The sequence below is a fragment of the Xyrauchen texanus genome, chromosome 40, assembly GCF_025860055.1.
Source record: "Xyrauchen texanus isolate HMW12.3.18 chromosome 40, RBS_HiC_50CHRs, whole genome shotgun sequence".
Lineage (NCBI taxonomy): Eukaryota > Metazoa > Chordata > Actinopteri > Cypriniformes > Catostomidae > Xyrauchen > Xyrauchen texanus.
Window position 1 is genome coordinate 1,170,478 of NC_068315.1, and position 20,000 is coordinate 1,190,477.

At 41.3% G+C, this 20,000-nt stretch overlaps 1 protein-coding gene across 6 annotated transcripts in view; it reads left to right on the top strand.

Annotated features, from left to right (window-relative positions):
- LOC127633615 (paladin-like) overlaps positions 1–20,000 on the top strand; it is a 319,141-nt gene that overhangs the window by 280,268 nt on the left and 18,873 nt on the right. For all 6 annotated transcript variants that reach the window (XM_052112840.1, XM_052112838.1, XM_052112836.1 and 3 more), the window contains exons 11-18: positions 1,330–1,425; positions 1,664–1,798; positions 5,887–6,003; positions 6,094–6,273; positions 6,354–6,551; positions 9,694–9,834; positions 10,283–10,354; positions 13,343–13,483. In XM_052112840.1, coding sequence (XP_051968800.1) covers positions 1,330–1,425; positions 1,664–1,798; positions 5,887–6,003; positions 6,094–6,273; positions 6,354–6,551; positions 9,694–9,834; positions 10,283–10,354; positions 13,343–13,483 — 1,080 coding nt within the window. The remainder of the gene's footprint in view (positions 1–1,329; positions 1,426–1,663; positions 1,799–5,886; positions 6,004–6,093; positions 6,274–6,353; positions 6,552–9,693; positions 9,835–10,282; positions 10,355–13,342; positions 13,484–20,000) is intronic.

Here is a 20,000-nt window from a genome sequence, read left to right on the forward strand (position 1 = left end):
GGAACCTCCATTTTTGCTTGTCTTAAAGAAAAGGAGGAACGAGTCGAAATACGATTTTGTGGTAATCAACATTATGCCACAAATGCTGTCGATTGAGCTCAACCTGGAACATTCCTTTAAGACTACATAAAGGAGAAGCCGTACATCAACACTGTCCAGGCGCGCCACCGACTTCTCTGGGCTTGGTCTCATCTGAGATGGAAAACTGGACTCATCGGACCAGGCGACCTTCTTTCACTGCTCCAAGGTTCAGCTCCGATGCTTACTTGCCCATTGTAGGCACTATCAACGGTGGACCGGGGTCATCAAGGTCATTGAACTGTGTTTTGTGGTCCGACGAGTCCACATTTCAAATAGAGTTTGGAAAAAACAACCATCAGGTTCTCCGGGCCAGCGAAGAAAAGGACCATCCAAGCCAGAGACTATTTAGCAGAGTCAGGCCACTTCAATTAAAATGAATGAGAGAAATTGGAACGCCCAACCAAGAAGCTCTAGCACCCAACCATCAACAGATGTACAAAGGAAGTCCCGCCTTACAGGTAAAAGAGCCAATCACCTTTTAGATACAGTCATCACCTGTCAATCAACTCGTTAACGAGCAAGCGAATTTACTAGACAAGCCGGTAAAATTGCGTGTTTTAGCAAGAGGAAAAGAAGCACAATTTAAGATTCCAATATGTTCTTTGATCATAATCTTGACCTACCGTTTTTTGGATTTTGGAAGAGTTTCCCAATTCAAGTAGATAGGAGCTGCACTGGCATGACTGGAAGTAGTTTCCCGAGGGCGTCCCAAAGATGCCCGACAGTGGACTGACCTGCTAGAAAGACTTTGTCCAAGCTGTTATGAGTGTCAGTGTCTGTCCTGGTATGGGGGTGTGTCAGTGCCCATGGCATGGCTAACTTGCACATCTGTGAGGGCACCATTAATGCTAATCAATACTTTTTGGAGCAACATATGCCTCTATGTTTTACAGGGGCATCTCTGCATTTTGCACCAGGACAACATCAAACCACAAACGGAGAGTCTGGACAGTGATGACATACGGCTTCTCCTTTGTATAGTAAAGCCTTAACTTGCATCGGTGAATGGTGTTGACTGTTGAAAATTTACCAAAGTAATCCCAAGCCCATGTCACGATATCTATTACATTTACATTTATGCATTTGGCAGATGCTTTTATCCAAAGCGACTTACAGGGGCATCTCTGCATTTTGCACCAGGACAACAGTGAACCACATAATGCCCGAGTAAACGGAGAGTGCGGCTGGCGTTCCTGTACTCCTGACTTGTCTGCAATTGAGAATGTTTGGCGCATGTGTGTGTTTCAGGGCAGCACTACGAAAGACTACTTCCTCCAGAGAACTCTACAGAGTCTAGAGAGATATTTCTACCTGATTGTCTTCAATGCTTACCTGCATGAACAGGTACACTGTGTGTCCGATTACGAGAGCTTTTCTCAACAGAGTTTAGTCCGGGTCGACCACATATTTACTATGTCGCCGAATGAAACACGAATGATGTCAAATGTAGAAAATGTCAATTTTATTACTATTATTATGAATTACTTTTTTTCTCTGACACTTAATTACCTGATTCAGCTTTTGTTTGTGTCATTCAATCTCTGTTTTGTCATTGTGTATCATTTGTGTTTCTCTGGTTTAGTATCCTCTGGCGTTTGCGTGTAGTTTCAGCCAATGGCTGTGCTCTCACGCCTGGATGTACCGCCTCCTCTCCTGCATGAACCAATCAGAGCTCCGAGCACCAGCTGACTTGGTCACAAAAGGAGCTCGAGTTCTGGTAAGAAATATCAGCATTTATTTCACATTCTAACGAACCTTTAGCATTTTGCTAAGTCACGCTAACAAACAAAGTAGCCTTTTATGTAATCTGTCATGTGGTCTGATAAATGATTATTATTGTTTATATGGTCAAGACTTTCTCTATCGAGATCGATGGTGATTTGCTCTACATGGAAATTATTTGTCTCGCTTAGCAACAGTAACTACGGAGTCAACAGAAGAACCGTAAGAGTGTGACAATGCTGTAGATGGTGCATACTTGACTGGTAAATGTAGTTTGTCCACCTCAGGAGGACAAAATAGCGACTTTGACAAGGTTCAAATTGTTATGGCCAGATGACTGGGTCAGAGCATCTCTGATATGGCAAGGCTTGTGGGGTGCTCCCGGTCAGCAGTGGTGAGTGGTGACCTAACGAAAGCAGACAGAGGAGGGACAAACCACAAACTGGTGACAGGGTGTTGGGCGCCCAAGGCTCATCCCTGTAGCCGCAGACCGGTCAGATTGCCCATGATGACACCCGTCCACTGTCGAAAGCGCCTACAATGGGCACGTGGCCTGCTGGGTCCGGCCATTCATGTGGACGTCAGTTAGACATGTGCAACCTACCTAAACATAGTTGCAGACCAGGTACACCCCTTCATGGCAACGTTATTCCCTGATGGCAGTGCACACATTGTTTGGGAAATGGTTTGAGGAACTTGATGAAGAGTTTAAGGCGTTGCCCTGGCCTCCAAATTCCCCAGACCTCAATCCGATTGAGCATCTGTGGGATGTTGGAGGCCAGCGCGCACAGATTGAGCATCTGTGGCAAAGCGCGCACACGCCCAGAGAATCCACAGTCACTTCCAGGACAGCGGTGACACGCGGCACATGTGGCAGGGCATCCAGGCCATCACCAACTACAGGACAACATCAGTTGCCTGTGACAAAGATGCCTCCCTTCCAGATGCGCTGAACGACTTCTACGCTCGGTTTGAAGTGCAGAACGACGTGATGGCGAGGAAGTCCACCCCTCCTCCCAACGACCAGGTGCTCTGTCTTACCACGGCAGATGTGAGGAAAACTCTACGTAGAGTCAACCCACGGAAGGCTGCTGGACCAGACAACATTCCTGGCAGAGTGCTCAGAGGATGTGCAGACCAGCTAGCAGATGTTCTTACCGACATCTTCAACATCTCTCTGAGCAGCGCCGTTGTTCCAACGTGCTTCAAGGCCACCACCATCATCCCCATGCCAAAGAAGTCTTCAGTGTCCTGCCTCAACGACTACCGTCCCGTCGCGACTTACACCATCATCATGAAGTGCTTCGAGAGGCTCGTCATGAGGCAGATTAAGACCCAGCTGCCCCCTCACTAGACCCACTGCAGTTTGCGTATCGTTCAAACCGTTCAACGGACGATGCCATCACCACAACCCTCCATCTGGCCCTCACCCACCTAGACAATAAGGACTCATACGTTCGAATGCTGTTCATAGATTTCAGCTCAGCATTCAACACAATCATTCCCCAGCACCTGATTGGAAAGCTGAACCTGCTGGGCCTGGACACCTCCCTCTGCAACTGGATCCTGGACTTCCTGACTGGGAGACCTCAGTCAGTCCGGATCGGGAACAGCATCTCCACCACCACCACACTGAGCACTGGGGCCCCCAGGGCTGTGTGCTCAGTCCACTGCTGTTCACTCTGCTGACTCACGACTGTGCAGCAATGCACAGCTCGAATCACATCGTCAAGTTCGCCGATGACACCGACCGTGGTGGGTCTCATCAGCAAGAACGACGAGTCAGCATACAGAGAGGAGGTGCAGCGGCTGACGAACTGGTGTAGAGCCAACAACCTGTCCCTGAATGTCGACAAAACAAAAGAGATGGTTGTTGACTTTAGGAGAGCACAAGGTGAACACACTCCGCTGAACATCGACGGCTCCTCTGTGGAGATCGTCAAGAGCACCAAATTCCTTGGTGTTCACCTGGCGGAGAACCTCACCTGGTCCCTCAACACCAGCTCTATCACCAAGAAAGCCCAGCAGAGTCTCTACTTTCTTCGAAGGCTGAGGAAAGCACATCTCCCAACCCCCATCCTCACTACATTCTATAGAGGGACTATTGAGAGCATCCTGAGCAGCTGCATCACTGCCTGGTTTGGGACTTGCACTGTTTCGGACCACAAAGCCCTGCAGAGGATAGTGAGGACAGCTGAGAAGATCATTGGGGTCTCTCTTCCCTCCATCAAAGACATTTACAAAAAACACTGTATCCATAAAGCAACCAGCATTGTGGACTGACCCCACACACCCCTCACACAAACTCTTTACCCTCCTCCCGTCTGGCAAGAGGTACCGAAGCATTCGGGCCCTCACGGCCAGACTGTGTAACAGCTTCTTCCCCAAGCCATCAGACTCCTCAATACTCAGAGACTGGTTTGACACACACGTGTCCTGAGTTGCACTTTAATAACTGTCACTTTATAACTGTCTGCTACCTCAATAACTGCTATGTGCATAGAACATTATCTCATAGTATGTTATGTTTACATTTTTAGAAACTGTCATCTTTTTGCACTACTGAGTACTGGTCGCTGCACTGTCTATTGTCCTGTTCATTGTCAGTAATTTGTTGTACTGTCCCGTACTTTTTGCACATGTTTGCACGTGCACTTTATATAGGTATATATAGGTAGTTTATATAGGTATTATTTCATTGTGTAGTCTCATGTGGTCCTATGTTGGTCCTTTGTTGTTTTTATGTAGCACCATGGTCCTGGAGGAACGTTGTCTCGTTTTGCTGTGTACTGTACTAACTGTATATGGTTGAAACGACAATAAAAACCACTTGACTTGACTTGACTTGATGTGCTTGACCAGGTGTCGGCAACCTATGGCACTCGTGCCAGCATTGGCACGCAGAGGGGTAATCACTGGCACGCCAGCAATGCCTTCAATGTGCAAAAAGCTGATGAAAACACACTGATCATGAGGAAGGATTACATCAAGATGTCGATTGGAATGCATGTCCGAAATTCGGCACAGCCATTGACCAGGACACTAAAAAGTGAGAGAAGTCTGCAGCACTTCTGGACAGTGATGATGTACGGCTTCTCCTTTACAGATTAAAGTCTGAACTTGCATCTGTGGATGCAGCGGCGAGTGCTGTTGACCAATCAATGTTTACTAAGTAATCCCAAGCCCATGTTCATGATATCCATTACAGCTGAATGATGTTTAAGTCAGTGACGTCTGACGGGTTCAGAGGTCACATGCATTCAGAAATGGTTTTCGTCTGGCCCTTTAAGCACCAGATTCCTTGAATCATTTGACTATATTATGCACTGTAGAGCGTAAAATGCCCCAAATCCTTCCAATTTGTCTTTGGGGAACATTGTTCTCAAATTTCTGGATTATTTGCTGAAGCATCTGTTGGCAAATTGACAAGTCTGGAATGATCCTTGGTCTTGAAAGACCTGGCTGTTTTTGGAGGTTCTTTATATACTATGCTGGGACCGGTTACCGACCGGGCCAATGAGGCCACTGCCCAGGGGCCTTGACTACCAGTGGGCCCTTGACTGTCCGGGGGTGCCCCGTGCTTTAAGGCTGCGCGATCTAGTTTGGTGACCCCCTGCTTGAAAACCCTTTTGGGCATGAACAACGAAACCCCCCCCTCCCTTGACCCCAGGGCCTATGCAAGTCATAATGCGTCCCTGATACTATGACATGATTGCCTGTTGAACATCTCCTGTTTCGCATTGCCTTAATTTGTCTTAATTTGCCCATCTCAACTTTTTTGGAGCATGTTGGTAAAAGGTAAAACATCATATAATGTGTAGTTGTGGTGCTTTCAATATAGCAAAGGGTGAATATAATAAAAAAATAAAAACGTAATAACTGTATGATATTTGGGAAAAGTGCAACCGAGAGTCGTCTCCACATTAAACTGGGACAGGAGAAAATATTTTAACATTGAAAACATGACAACTTCAAGCCGAATTGTTAAACCTGAACTAAATTAATAAGGACAATTGAATCTAAATTAAAAAGTCACGTAACAAATGTGTGGCGTATTTCTGAAGGGATGTGCTTTATCTTTAGGTTGCGCATGAATATTTAGCCCCTGATGTTCTGAGCACTATTAAAGAGATGAAAGTGGCGAACTTCAGACGAGTACCCAAGATGCCAATCTACGGGATGGCACAACCCACGTCTGAGGTACAAGAACGCTTAGAGATCTTTTCAACGACGCTGTAAACGGTTTTTGTGCATGCTAATGCTCACTCCATCTGTCGTTCTCTCGGTCAGGCGACGGCAGCGGTTCTGACGTATCTCACGGATGAGAAGAGGAAGCACAGCAGTGTTTTATGGGTGAATTTACAAGATGAGCTGGTTCTGGAGGCAAATGGTCAGATCTTCTGTCCGAGAGAGCCCATCTGTGTGGACCAGCACATATCGGTGTTGCCGTCACAGCCTCAGGAGATTGAGGTCAGACTAACAATGGGTTTGTGTAAATATCACTGCTCTTGACGGGCTTCTAGATGTCTTATGTCTGTCTGTATCTGTAGAGATTGGAAGCAGCTCTGAAAGAGGATCTTCTGGCTAGTCAGAAATGGCTTGAAGTCACTCTTGAACAGGAAAAACAGATGAAGATGATGAAGAGTTGTGTGACTGTACAAGAGATCTTCAACCAACATAAGAGTTCAAACCACACGCTGCAGTACTTACGCATACCTCTATCAGACTGGTCTGCTCCTGATGAAGAGGTACGTACACACACACACACACACTTATAGTGATAAAGAGCTGTATATTCCCTCTATACATTAAATACTGTTAGAGCAAATGATAGGACAGACAAAGAGCTTCTGCTCCCTCTGGTGGCCTTCACATGCTATCTGAATTAGCCTACTTCCCACTTCTGCAGTTGTAGATATGAGAATTTAACATTCAGGAAACATGGAGGATGACCAGGTTCATTCTTGCATCTACTCTCAAAGGCCATCAGAGGGAGCAGATGCTCTTCGTCATTTACTCACTATGTCTGAATGAACTGCAGTATGGAAAAGAGCTGTGTGACCATTAAGTATTTCTTCTTCTGGGTTCCACAAAAAAAAATAGATAAAGTTTGTCAAGACTACCTTAGATATTGACTTGACAAAGCCTTGTCTGATAGTTTAAACTAGTTTTAAAAGCTAGCTTTATAGTCAGACAGACGGTCAGATAGTCAGAAGTTTACATACAGTTAAGTTGAAGTCATTAAAACACATTTTTTAACCACTCCAAACATTTAATACTAGCACACTATAGTTTTGGCGAGTCGTTTAGGACATCTACTTTGTGCATGACTCGAGTCGGTTTACAGACTGATTGTGTCACTTTTAATTGACTATAACACAATTCCAGCGGGTCAGAAGTTCACATACACTAAGTTAACTGTGACTTTAAGGAGCTTGGAAACTTTCAGAAAATTATGTCAAGACTTTAGCCAATTAGCTTCTGATAGGAGGTGTACTGAATCAGAGGTGTACCTGTGGATGTATTTTAAGGCCTACCTTCAAACTCAGTGCCTCTTGGCTTGACATCATGGGAACATCTAAAGAAATCAGCCAAGACCTCAGAAAAACAATTGTGGACCTCCACTAGTCTGGTTCATCCTTGAGAGCAATTTCCAAACGCCTGAAGGCGCCACGTTCATCTGTACAAACAATAGTACGCAAGTATAAACACCATGTGACCACACAGTCATCACACCGCTCAGGAAGGAGACGCATTCTGTCTCCTAGAGATGAACGTAGTTTGTGTGAAAAGTGCAAATCAATCCCAGAACAACAGCAAAGGACCTTGTGAAGATGCTGGAGGAAACAGGTGGACGAGTATCTAGATCCACAGCAAAACCAGTCCTATATGGACATCACCTGAAAGGCTCAGCAAGGAAGAAGCCGCTGCTCCAAAACCACCATAAAAAAGCCAGACTACAGTTTGCAAGTGCAAATTTTTTGAATGAAACACAAATGTAACTGTTTGGCCATAATGACCATCGTTATGTTTGGAGGGAAAAGGGCGAGGCTTGCAAGCCGAAGAACACCATCCCGACCGTGAAGCATGGGGGTGCAGCATCATGTTGTGAGGGTGCTTTGCTGCAGGAGGGACTGTTGCACTGATGGCATCATGAGGAAGGAAAATTATGGATTTATTGAAGCAACATCTCAAGACATGGTGGTGGTGTAGTGGCTAAAGCACAGGGCTGTTAATCAGAAGGTCGTTGGTTCGAACCCCATGGCTGCCACCATTGTGTCCCTGAGCAAGGCACTTAACTCCAGGTTGCTCCGGGGGGATTGTCCCTGTAATAATTGCACTGTAAGTTGCTTTGGATAAAAGCGTCTGACAAATGCATAAATGTAAATGTAAATGTAAGACATCAGACATGAAGTTAAAGCTCGGTCACAAATGGGTCTTCCAAATGGACAATGACCCCAAGCACACCTCCAAAGTTGTGCAAAATGGCTCAAGGACAACAAAGTCAAGGTGTTGGAGTGGCCATCACAAAGCCCTGAACTCAATCTGATTTGTGGACAGAACTGAAATATTGTGTGCGAGCAAGGAGACCTTGTCTGTCCCGACTTGAACCTGATTGAGATGCTGTGGCAGGACCTTAAACCCTCCATTATGGCTAAACTAAAGCAGTTCTGCAAAGAAGAATGGGCTGGAATCCCACCACAGCATTTTGAAAGACTGATCTCAAATTATCGGAAGCGTTCGGTTGCAGTTGTTGCTGCTAAAGGTGGCACAACACGCTATTAAGTGTAAGGGGGCAGTTCGTTTTTCACATGGGTGATATAGGTGTTGGATAACGTTTTACTTCAATAAAAATATATATATTTGAAAAATGTATTGTGTGTTTACTCAAGTTGCCTTTGTGTTGTTATATCTCATTTGAAGTCCTAAAACCATTTAGTCTGAGAAAATGCACAAAAAAATTGCTGAAATCAGAAAGGGGGCAAATACTTTTTCACAGCACGATAGATGCTTCTTTTAGGTATTTTTGTGGGTTTGTTTTCATTTGAACTTTTGAAAGGATTAGTTTGAATTAACGAGCATTCCATCGGCCCATTTGAACGTTCTGTCAATGTAAATCTTTGGGATTTTGGGGGATTTTTGATCATCTGCTGTGGGAATACTGTAACACCTTGTCCTAACCAGACGCACGCGATAAGATTCCGGAGACAAGCTATCTGCCTGTCCGCACCAGACGCGACGTGACACCACGATATTCATACACTAAAATTAGGATTATTGACAAAGTGTTGAAATCAGAGCAGTCACAGACAGAACAGTGTGTTTATTGAACGCAACTCATTCTCACGGAAGCTCCGTAACATTTCTACGGCAAGTCAAGAGGCGATAAATACCCATACACAGGGCAAAGTTACTTTATGACAGCCTGTTACCATTTATGTTCAAGCGTACGCGGTTCATGGTACTCCTGTTGTTATTCCGACGATCTCCACGTAACAGGGAAGCGGAGCGGAAGTTCGAATTAGCCGGGATGCCGCCTCACTACCTTTCTGAACCGGTGTGTGTGTGTGACAGAGCTCCGACTGAAGAGAATGAGTCCTCAAGCACAATATTCGCTACAGGTGTGACAACCTCGGCCAAAATCAAGTAGTTCTGAACCGGCTAATGAGATGCAGGCTTTAATATACTGCAATACGAATCATTTTAGACCTATTTGTTGACTCGTCTGGCGCAACGTCGCAGAAATGGAAACCATTCCGAAAATAGAATCCCCCGCCGCTGTCGTTCGTCATGTGTCACGGCTGGTTAAGACAAAAATGTTATCCCTTTAACTCTATGTATTTCTATTGTTCTGGATGGAAACCTGACATTTCGGCCTTGTGTTTTCAGGGCTTCGACAGGTTGTTGGAGGCGATGAAAGCTCGTCTCGCTGACGACTCTCTCTCCGCGTTTGTGTTCAACTGTTCTAACGGAAAAGGCCGGACGACCACGGCAATGGTGATGGCGACCCTCACACTCTGGCATTTCAATGTACGTCTGCTTTCTATATAAGAGGAATAATATGGAATATTCTAATTAGCTAGACTGGAATACTTGATTGTGATTGGTCTGTTGCAGCCTCTGCGGTCAGATGCTTTTGTAAAGCTTTAAGCTAATCGTAAAAGCGAATTAAATAATTTAAATTATTACAATATTAATATAAAAAGGATTCATGTAAGTGGATTGATTTGCTATGTTGCCATGTCATTACCGGGATAATGTACAGTCATTATTTTGAAAATTGTAATTACAATCGCTGACTGTACGTTATACCTTGTATTATGATATTAAAATGGAATATAATAGTGATAAATGCTTTGAAATGTATGAAAAATCTGTGCTTGGTTTAAACCCTTACAAACAAGGACCATGTTGCATGTCCAAAAATGCAATGTTACATTTTAAAAACGATATTTAATGTCGTATTTTTATTTAACAGGGTTTTCCAGAGTTCAGTGAAGATGAAATCGTGAGCGTTCCGGATGCAAAATACACAAAGGGTGAATTTGAGGTGATGTATATTTTGCATTTTTTTTTTTTTTTCATGTTTTTGTCTTTTCTGAAATAATAAAAAAAATTATATTTAATTAATAATAAATATTTAATTAAATAAATAATAATTAATACATTAAATAATTAACCTGAAAGGTCTATATAGAATCTTGGTTACATATTTATCAGCGGTAAAAAATATATATTTTGTATTTTATGATTTATAATTTATTTTAATTTTTATTTATTCGTTTATTTTTCTTGTTTTAAGCATAAATCCCACTGAATTGTTCGATTTCTCAGAAAATTAGACATATTATGTCATTCTGCCTGTTTTTTTGTTTCGTTTTTTTGAGTATTTACCGAAAAACAAAAAATTATTATTATTTACTTTTTTACTGGAAAATAAGACACAAATAATCGCTAAGAAAATGATTTATTTTTCAGCGCTTTTTTAAAAGACGTCAGACATCATACACTCACATTACACTGTTAATGTTGCATTAATTTATTCCTAAATAAAATCATGTTGCTATTTTAATCATGTTTTAAGCAATCTTTGTTTTTTTCCCTCCCCAATCTGGAACACCCAATTCCCAAAGTCCTCGTGGTGGTGTAGTGACTCGCCTCAATCCGGGTGGCGGAGGACGAATCTCAGTTGCCTCCGCGTCTGAGACCGTCAATCCGCGCATCTTATCACGTGGCTTGTTGAGTGCGTTACCATGGAGACTTCCCGCTATTCTCCGCGCGGCATTCACACACAACTCTACGCCACCGAGCGAACCACATTATAGCGACCGAGGAGGTTACCCCATGTGACTCTACCCTCCCTAGCAACCAGGCCAATTTGGTTACCCCATGTGACTCTACCCTCCTAGCAACCAGGCCAATTTGGTTAACCCATGTGACTCTACCCTCCCTAGCAACCAGGCCAATTTGGTTGCCCCATGTGACTCTACCCTCCCACTGGGCCAATTTGTTACCCATGACTCCCCTCCTAGCCGCCCAATTTGGTTACCCCATGTGACTCTACCTCCCTAGCAACCGGGCCAATTTGGTTGCTATGGATACCTGACTGGAGTCTTTACTGCAAATCATTCTGTTACAAATTTCCACCGTTAGTAAGATTTTAAGTTGTTTTTTGTCCGTTCAGATTTTGGAGTGTTCTGTCGTCCGGTGTGTCTCTTCCCAGAATTCCCTCTGTTTCACATGGTAGTAAACAGTTGACCCGCTTTTGGCCGTGTGAGTCACAGACTCAGCTGTACAAAAGTGGAAACAGTCCGTTCTGACCCACATTCAGTGAATGAGGTGATGACGCAGAGTCTGACCCGACAGAGAGTGACCCAAAATCACAATCCGAATCATTCTGACCCTCGTCATGTGATCTCTTTCACGCTCTCTGTTCCTCACGGAACACTGCAGTGACCTGTTGACCTCTCTGTATTTAGGGCACCAGTGACCAGCAGGTCCATTTGTTTGGTCTGAAGGAGACACCGCTCTAAAATATATGATTTAAGTGTCCTATCACAGGATATCTATTTCTTTGTTTATGACATGAGAAATGAGTTTCACATTGATTATCTGTGTGATGATGGAGAATTATCAGTTTTCTATATGCATGTACACATACTGTATGTGGAGGGCCAAATGACTCAATGAAATCATTAAATATTTAAATATTAAATACATTATTAAATGCATGGTGAATTAATTAAATGCATCATTCAATAAGTGATTTAATATTTACTATAAATAATGAAAAAATATATTTAATACATATAGCAAATTAATTACTTGTGAAATTAATAATTAAATAATTATATACGTCATTAAATACCATTTTCTTTTTTGGGATAGTTTTACATTTACACATGAGCTTCATGTCTTTTAATTTTCAGGGTTATTGTTATTGGCATGTCACACAACCACATGGGAGATTTAATGATGCATTTAATTAATTCACCATGTATTTAAAGATTGAAATATTTATTTAAATGTGTAATAATTAATTCAATTATACGTTAATTCACTATGTATTTATTTATTTATTAATTTAGTTATACATTTAATTAATTCACTATGTATTTTAATGATTTATTTAAATGTGTAATAATTAATTTAATTATACATTTATATATTATATTTAATGATTTATTTAAATATGTAATAATTTAATTATACATTTAATTAATTCACTATGTATTTAATGATTTATTTAAATATGTAATAATTAATTTAATTATACATTTAATTAATTCACTATGTATTTAATGATTTATTTTTAATATGTAATAATTAATTATACATTTATATATTATATTTAATGATTTATTTAAATGTGTAATAATTAATTTAATTATACATTTAGTTAATTCACTATGCATTCAAAGATTGAAATATTTAATTATCTATTTAAATATATAATTATTTAATTATACATGTATTTAAATATTGATTTAATTTGATTTCTCCTCTCATTAATCTAAAAAAATGTAATGTTTTTATTTTATTCTTTTTTTTTATAACAGCTTCATTACCAAAAATGTATAAGTTCATTAAAGACCCGAAATATATAATAGTATTGCTATTTATTGCACTTCTATAAGTCATCATTTTTATGTTTATTTCTTATCCTTTATGTCAAGACATATGAGTACTGTATGTATACAAAATACTATATCACGTTGATTTTTTGGTGTGACAATCAGTAACAGTATTATACGTGCTATTACTTACTCAAGGTGGCGCTGTTGTTTCAGTTATTGGAAGTACATGGATGTAAACTATAGCAAGTTTAACACATGAACACAGTATTTTGGCTATTGTTGTTTGTTTGTACTACTGAAATGATGTAAGTTGTGCATCCATTTAGACTCCATTCATGCCTGAGAAAATACAGATATGCAGCTTAATATGTGACCGAGCACATAATAATGTTTGGTGATGTTTCTCTCTGTGATGTATTATTATTGTGGGCGTTAAATAATGCGTGTTTGTGTGTGTTTAGGTGGTGATGAAGTTGGTGAGATTGCTTCCTGATGGTCACAGGATGAAGAAGGAGGTGGACGTGGCGTTAGACTGCGTCAGTGAGACGATGACCCCGCTGCACTACCACCTGAGAGAAATCATCATCTGCACGTACAGACAGGTAGGGGGCGCTCTTTCATCATACTGTCAGACTCTATCGTTGAGTGCATTTACAACCTCAATATCTCTGCTCGGGACAGTCCCAGCTCCTTGGAACAAACATTGTTCTCTAGAGTACTTGTTCATATATAAACATCTGCACATTCTTGTTCCTTAGACTTCAACTTAAGTCCCAATGCAATGCTCAACATGCTCAAGAAATGCTCAAAGTTCCACTTTTAGGGTCAATATATAATGGGAAGGGTTCGAGTCTAAGTCCTAAAAATTTTTTAGGGGCTTCCTAGATAAGTATAGTGTGCATGGAGAACATTTCAGGTTTGAGACTTCTCTCATCTCATTTTTATGGAGGCGAGAAAGTGCCATTTGTTCAACGATCGAGTTGAATATCTCTGGTGGGGGATCAGATAGGAACCTGAAAGTTTCATCGTCTATTGTAGCATTCTGCTGTAAAATGTTTGACTTTTTAAATTTTTGTTTTTTATAATTTATTTGATAAAATTACAGTGTTAGTTCATAATGTATTAACTAATGCTATTATTAATCCTGGTTAATGCTAATTTATAAAATAACATTAATTAATTGTTAGTTCATGAATAATTAATGTTACAGATACTATCAACTTTCATAAAGATGTATTTATTAACATTAGTTATTAGATACATTGAACCAATATAAACAATATATATTTTTAGAGCATTTATTAGACTTGGTTAATTACAAAAATACAATTGTTAATTGTTAGTTAATTGTTAGCTCATAAAGCATTAACTAATGCTAACATACAACTTTTAGTGTAAAAAAACGCATAGTGTGTTAACATTAAAAATGCATTGAGTGCAATGAACTAACAATGCATTTATTATACTTTACTGCATTTATTAATGTTAGTTATTAATGATTTATAAATATGCATGTTAATTGTTAACGTTAGTTGATAATGCATCAACTAATGCACGGTATTGTACATTAAAAAGTGATGAAAATTGGGATGTGGTAACCCTTTAACACTGCACATTTTTTTTTTATCTGTATTTTTTTTGTTTTCATGAAAATATGTCACATGCAAGAATAAAAAGACGGTGTAATATGAGAAAATGGTTGATGCCTGATTTTGGTTTTAAGTTGCGTTCCAACGCAAGAGCCACGTCATATTAAGGTGATGGCAGTGACATTCCAGTAACAGTGAAGGAGATGTAAATCAGGGCCTGTGTGCCTAAAGAAAGGCCCTCATGGTTTGGACGGCGGTGTGGAAAAACATTTTAGAAATATGAGAGTGGGTTTTGAGAGGAAAGGTGCTCTGTGAGGGAGGGATGGAGTTGATCCAGACAAGAGAAACGAGAGGGAGACCACCATACAAAAAGCTCCTGACGGAAAAAGTGTGCATGTGGAGGAGGACCGGAACACCATCCAAACGACTTAAACAATGAGAACTCAACTCTGAACTAGATTGAAAGAAACCGCGAGTGGCGTTTGCCCTTGCGAAACTCGCCACCATGATGCTAGATATTGTGGATGGTTGGCAAGGCATTGCAGTGTGGTTGCTAGGGTGTTCTAAGTGGTTGCTAGGTGGTTGCTCGGTGATCCCAGAGCACTAGGTGATTTTTGACACACTCACGGGAAAAAGTTGCATCTCTGGGGTGGACTCCCTAGCAACCGGGCCAATTTGGTTGCTAAGGAGACCTGGCTGGAGTCACTCGGCACGCCCTGGATTCAAACTCGTGACTCCAGGTGTGATAGTCAGCGTCAACACTCACTGAGACACCCAGACCCTCCCTAGCAACTGGGCCAATTTGGTTGCTAAGGAGACCAGGCTGGAGTCACTCAGCACGCCCTGGATTCAAACTCACGACTCCAGGTGTGATAGTTAGCGTCAATACTCTCTGAGACACCCAGACCCTCCCTAGCAACCTGGCCAATATGGTTGCTAAGGAGACCTGGCTGGAGTCACTCAGCACGCCCTGGATTCAAACTCACGACTCCAGGTGTGACAGTCAGCGTCAATACTCGCTGAGACACCCAGACCCTCCCTAGCAACCTGGCCAATTTGGTTGCTAAGGAGACCTGGCTGGAGTCACTCAGCACGCCCTGGATTCAAACTCACGACTCCAGGTGTGACAGTCAGCGTCAATACTCGCTGAGACACCCAGACCCTCCCTAGCAACCTGGCCAATTTGGTTGCTAAGGAGACCTGGCTGGAGTCACTCAGCACGCCCTGGATTCAAACTCACGACTCCAGGTGTGACAGTCAGCGTCAATACTCTCTGAGACACCCAGACCCCCCACAAGTGCTTTTAAACCCTACACTTGCCCCATAGACTTTCATTGTAAGTGTGTTACTGTGTGTTACTGTAATGCGTTTCTGAGTGACGAGTTGAAATGAGTTCCTTTGGTAATTGACAGCATGCTGTTGATAGAGCTGGAACACAGAACATCGCTTTTAATACACATGTAACAATCGAATGGGATGTGTTTGAGTTTGTATCAGACCGTAAGAGTTAGAATACGTGAGCGATGAGGGTCTGTGAACTCCAGAAATCAAATACAGTTGAAATCAGTCGATTTGACTCCCAGCTCTTGCTGTCAGTGCTAATTAGAAATTGAATTAACACGATCGTTGATCGGCGCTCATCTGAACACACACAGCTGGATTTATTGCTATTGATTTTTGGAAGATCTCTTATAACGATCTTTATTAGTAAATATGTTTGCATGAAAAGGGTCACAGTGGGTCACGCACAGAACTCTGGCAGGACAGAGATTAACTCTGTTAAGATAGAGCAAAGATGTGAATGAACTGAAGTTTTTAATGTTGTTACACTTACAGTACCTCACATACTCGTTTTAAGTTGCTCTGAAGACACAAGATAAATTAAGTATTTTATTGTCTTGTTTTCTTAGGAAAATAATCTAAACATGCTTAAAAGAAGATACTTTTACTTTTAAAAATTGTAAATTAAAACAAAAGACTTAAATATCTTTAAAAAAAGTGCAAAATTTGATGCATGATGGTTGGGTGTATTGTGTTGGTTGGTTGCCAGGAGCATTGCTACATTGTTGCTAGGATGTTGGTATGCAGTAGCTAGAGCATTGCTAGGTGGTTGCCAGGGTGTTGCTATGCAGTAGATAGAGCAATACTAGGTGGTTGCCAGGGTGTTGCTATGCAGTAGCTAGAGCATTACTAGATGGTTGCTAGGGTGTTGCTATACAGTAGCTAGAGCATTGCTAGATGGTTGCTAGGGTGTTGCTATACAGTAGCTAGAGCATTGCTAGATGGTTGCTAGGGTGTTGCTATGCAGTAGCTAGAGCCTTGCTAGATGGTTGCCAGGGTGTTGCTATGCAGTAGCTAAAGCATTACTAGATGGTTGCTAGGGTGTTGCTATGCAGTAGCTAGAGCATTGCTAGATGGTTGCTAGGGTGTTGCTATACAGTAGCTAGAGCATTGCTAGATGGTTGCCAGGGTGTTGCTATGCAGTAGCTAGAGCATTGCTAGATGGTTGCCAGGGTGTTGCTATGCAGTAGCTAGAGCATTACTAGATGGTTGCTAGGGTGTTGCTATACAGTAGCTAGAGCATTGCTAGATGGTTGCTAGGGTGTTGATTTGTAGTTTTTATAGTATTGCTAGATGATTGCTAGGGAGTTGGTATGCAGTAGCTATAGCATTGCTAGGTGGTTGCCAGGGTGTTGCTATGCAGTAGCTAGAGCATTGCTAGGTGGTTGCCAGGGTGTTGCTATGCAGTAGCTAGAGCATTGCTAGGTGGTAGCCAGGGTGTTGCTATGCAGTAGCTAGAGCATTGCTAGATGGTTGCCAGGGTGTTGCTATGCAGTAGCTAGAGCATTACTAGATGGTTGCTAGGTTGTTGCTATGCAGTAGCTAGAGCATTACTAGATGGTTGCTAGGGTGTTGCTATACAGTAGCTAGAGCATTGCTAGATGGTTGCCAGGGTGTTGCTATGCAGTAGCTAGAGCATTACTAGGTGGTTGCTAGGTTGTTGCTATGCAGTAGCTAGAGCATTACTAGATGGTTGCTAGGGTGTTGCTATACAGTAGCTAGAGCATTGCTAGATGGTTGCCAGGGTGTTGCTATGCAGTAGCTAGAGCATTACTAGATGGTTGCTTGGGTGTTGCTATGCAGTAGCTAGAGCATTACTAGATGGTTGCTTGGGTGTTGCTATGCAGTAGCTAGAGCATTGCTCTACATGTCAAATTAATGCTCATTTCAGTCATTTACTAAAATGACTAAACTAGTAGCAACTGCCTTTGCCAATTATGTCAGATTCAGAAATATTAGGGGCCATCAATAATTTTTGTTTTATCATTAACTGTACTTACTGTTACTTTTTGTTTTTTTTGCTGCATTTTTTTGTCATATGTATATGCTGCAGTGTTTATATGTATATCAGCCATATTACACTGGCACAGAGGGCTGATTGTTAGAAGTATTTGCAGCTGGATTTGAGCTGAATCTCTCTCAGTGGTTTCTGGCACTCTTTTTGCGTCACGTTTGTATTTGTGGCTGGAAAATCTGAATGGAAGGGCAGTGTAGTCTGCTGAAGTCATTAGGAAATCTCACACACACACACAAACATTGAGACCCTCCTCTATGAATAGAGTACGGATCCAAACAGCCCACCATCTTTCTCGCAGCTGATATCCGAGTTTGACTTGTGTTCTGCCGTTTGGATCGTGTTAACTGCGATTCCACACATCAATTTAAAGGCAAAGTACACCCAAAAAATCATCTAATCACCTTCATGTAGTTCCTGGATGACTGACTTTCTATCACATATCACTAAAAGAGATGTTAGGCCATATGTTAGCCACAGTCACCATTCAGTTTCATTGTAGTTTTTATCCTACTATGAAAGAGAATGGGGACTAACATTACTTTTTTTATTTTTTTTATTTCAGTTAGTATGCATTGCTCGATATATAGACTGAGCTTGAGATGTGATGTCGTCTCGTGAAGTCTTTTGGAAAATCTATAATGAGCTAAAAGAAAACAGACTGTTGTTGGATCAACAAGCAAGTTCAAGTGAGTTCAGCCCATCCGCCTAAACCACCTCACCTATAAATGATCGCAGAGATTATGAGATTATTGTCCTGTCACTCACAGTTTTCTCCTGTTGTCTCTCTCCTCGTGCTACAGTCATGACTGATGCCGGAAATCATGCGGCTTGTTAGTCGTGGTGCAGATTTTAGGGGTTTATTTTCTGGCTAGAATCATGTGGCTTGTTGAGGGCGGTTACTAGTCCTGTCCAAGCGATGGAAAGGTATAAAAATTCAGTACAAATACAGACGAGTTTCAACATCTTTGGTGTTTTGACCCCTAATGATGCATTCCAGAGCTTTGCAGATGTACATTTCTGAAATCTAAACACTAGATGCAGGTATTGCATTAACAGTGTGTTTTTGGACTCAACATTATTGTTTTAATATGCACAAATAAAGGTACATTTGTAGTTTCAACATTATTTGTACTTCAGATCTTTTGTGTTGTTGGATAAGAAAAACTAGCTTCATACTATGAGTCCAACGGTTGGTTTTCGCCCATTGAAAACTGGTCAAATTTACACGCAGAGCCACATCGAGAGCTTCACATCTCTGGCATTTAACCATGTAGAGCTGTACAAATTAAGATACCAGCAGACAAAATAGGTCTGAACCAGAATCTAAAAGGATATTCAGATATCTTAAATACTTCTGGAGTTATGGGCACTCCAACTTGGGAAAAATGACACAAAAATAGCGTTTTTTTTCCCATTTTTGGAGTCGCACCATTGACGTATAATGCAACAAGAGGTGCTGAAGTCAACGGAGTTTAATAATAAATCTATGTATCTGTGTGTAAACATAAAATCAGGACTCTGACACCTCTCTAAGGTTATTTTTTAGACCTGTAGTTTTGGTCCAAAATCAAGCGAAAATTGTCATTTTTACTCCCCTCTTCAAAGTAATGGATTACTCCGTAAACATTGATTGGAATGACCCTATTTCTCATAGTTAGTTGAGATTTGAACAAACCTATAAATAACACTATGTATTAAATGTTGAACATTTGTGCTACAGACATGAATGATACCTCAAATCATGATATTGAGGAGAGTCTATAGAAAGGTCTCATTATCATGATATGATTGTTGTTTTTCAGGTGATTTGTTTGTGATATTCCGTCTCAAAGGTATTTAAGGGCTTAGATGTTTAATTGTTTCTTAAAGGTGAAGTGTCTCATTTCTGTGTCATCAGTGGCACCGAATGGAATTAAGGATTGTTTCCAAACAGGTTTCCCAAACACTCCTGCAGCCCCTCACACCTCACTCATAAGTTCCATTGTAAGGCATACAGATAGTCCCGCCCCAAACTCACGCCATTGGTGGAGTCAGAAGTTGAGTCTGAGTAGACAAAAAAACCCTAATAATTTGACTTGACTCAATTAATTGAGTAAACTCATTCAATTAAATTGAGTAATGGAGTCTCCATTACTCAAACTTGAGTAATTAAGTTCACTTGATGATTGCTCA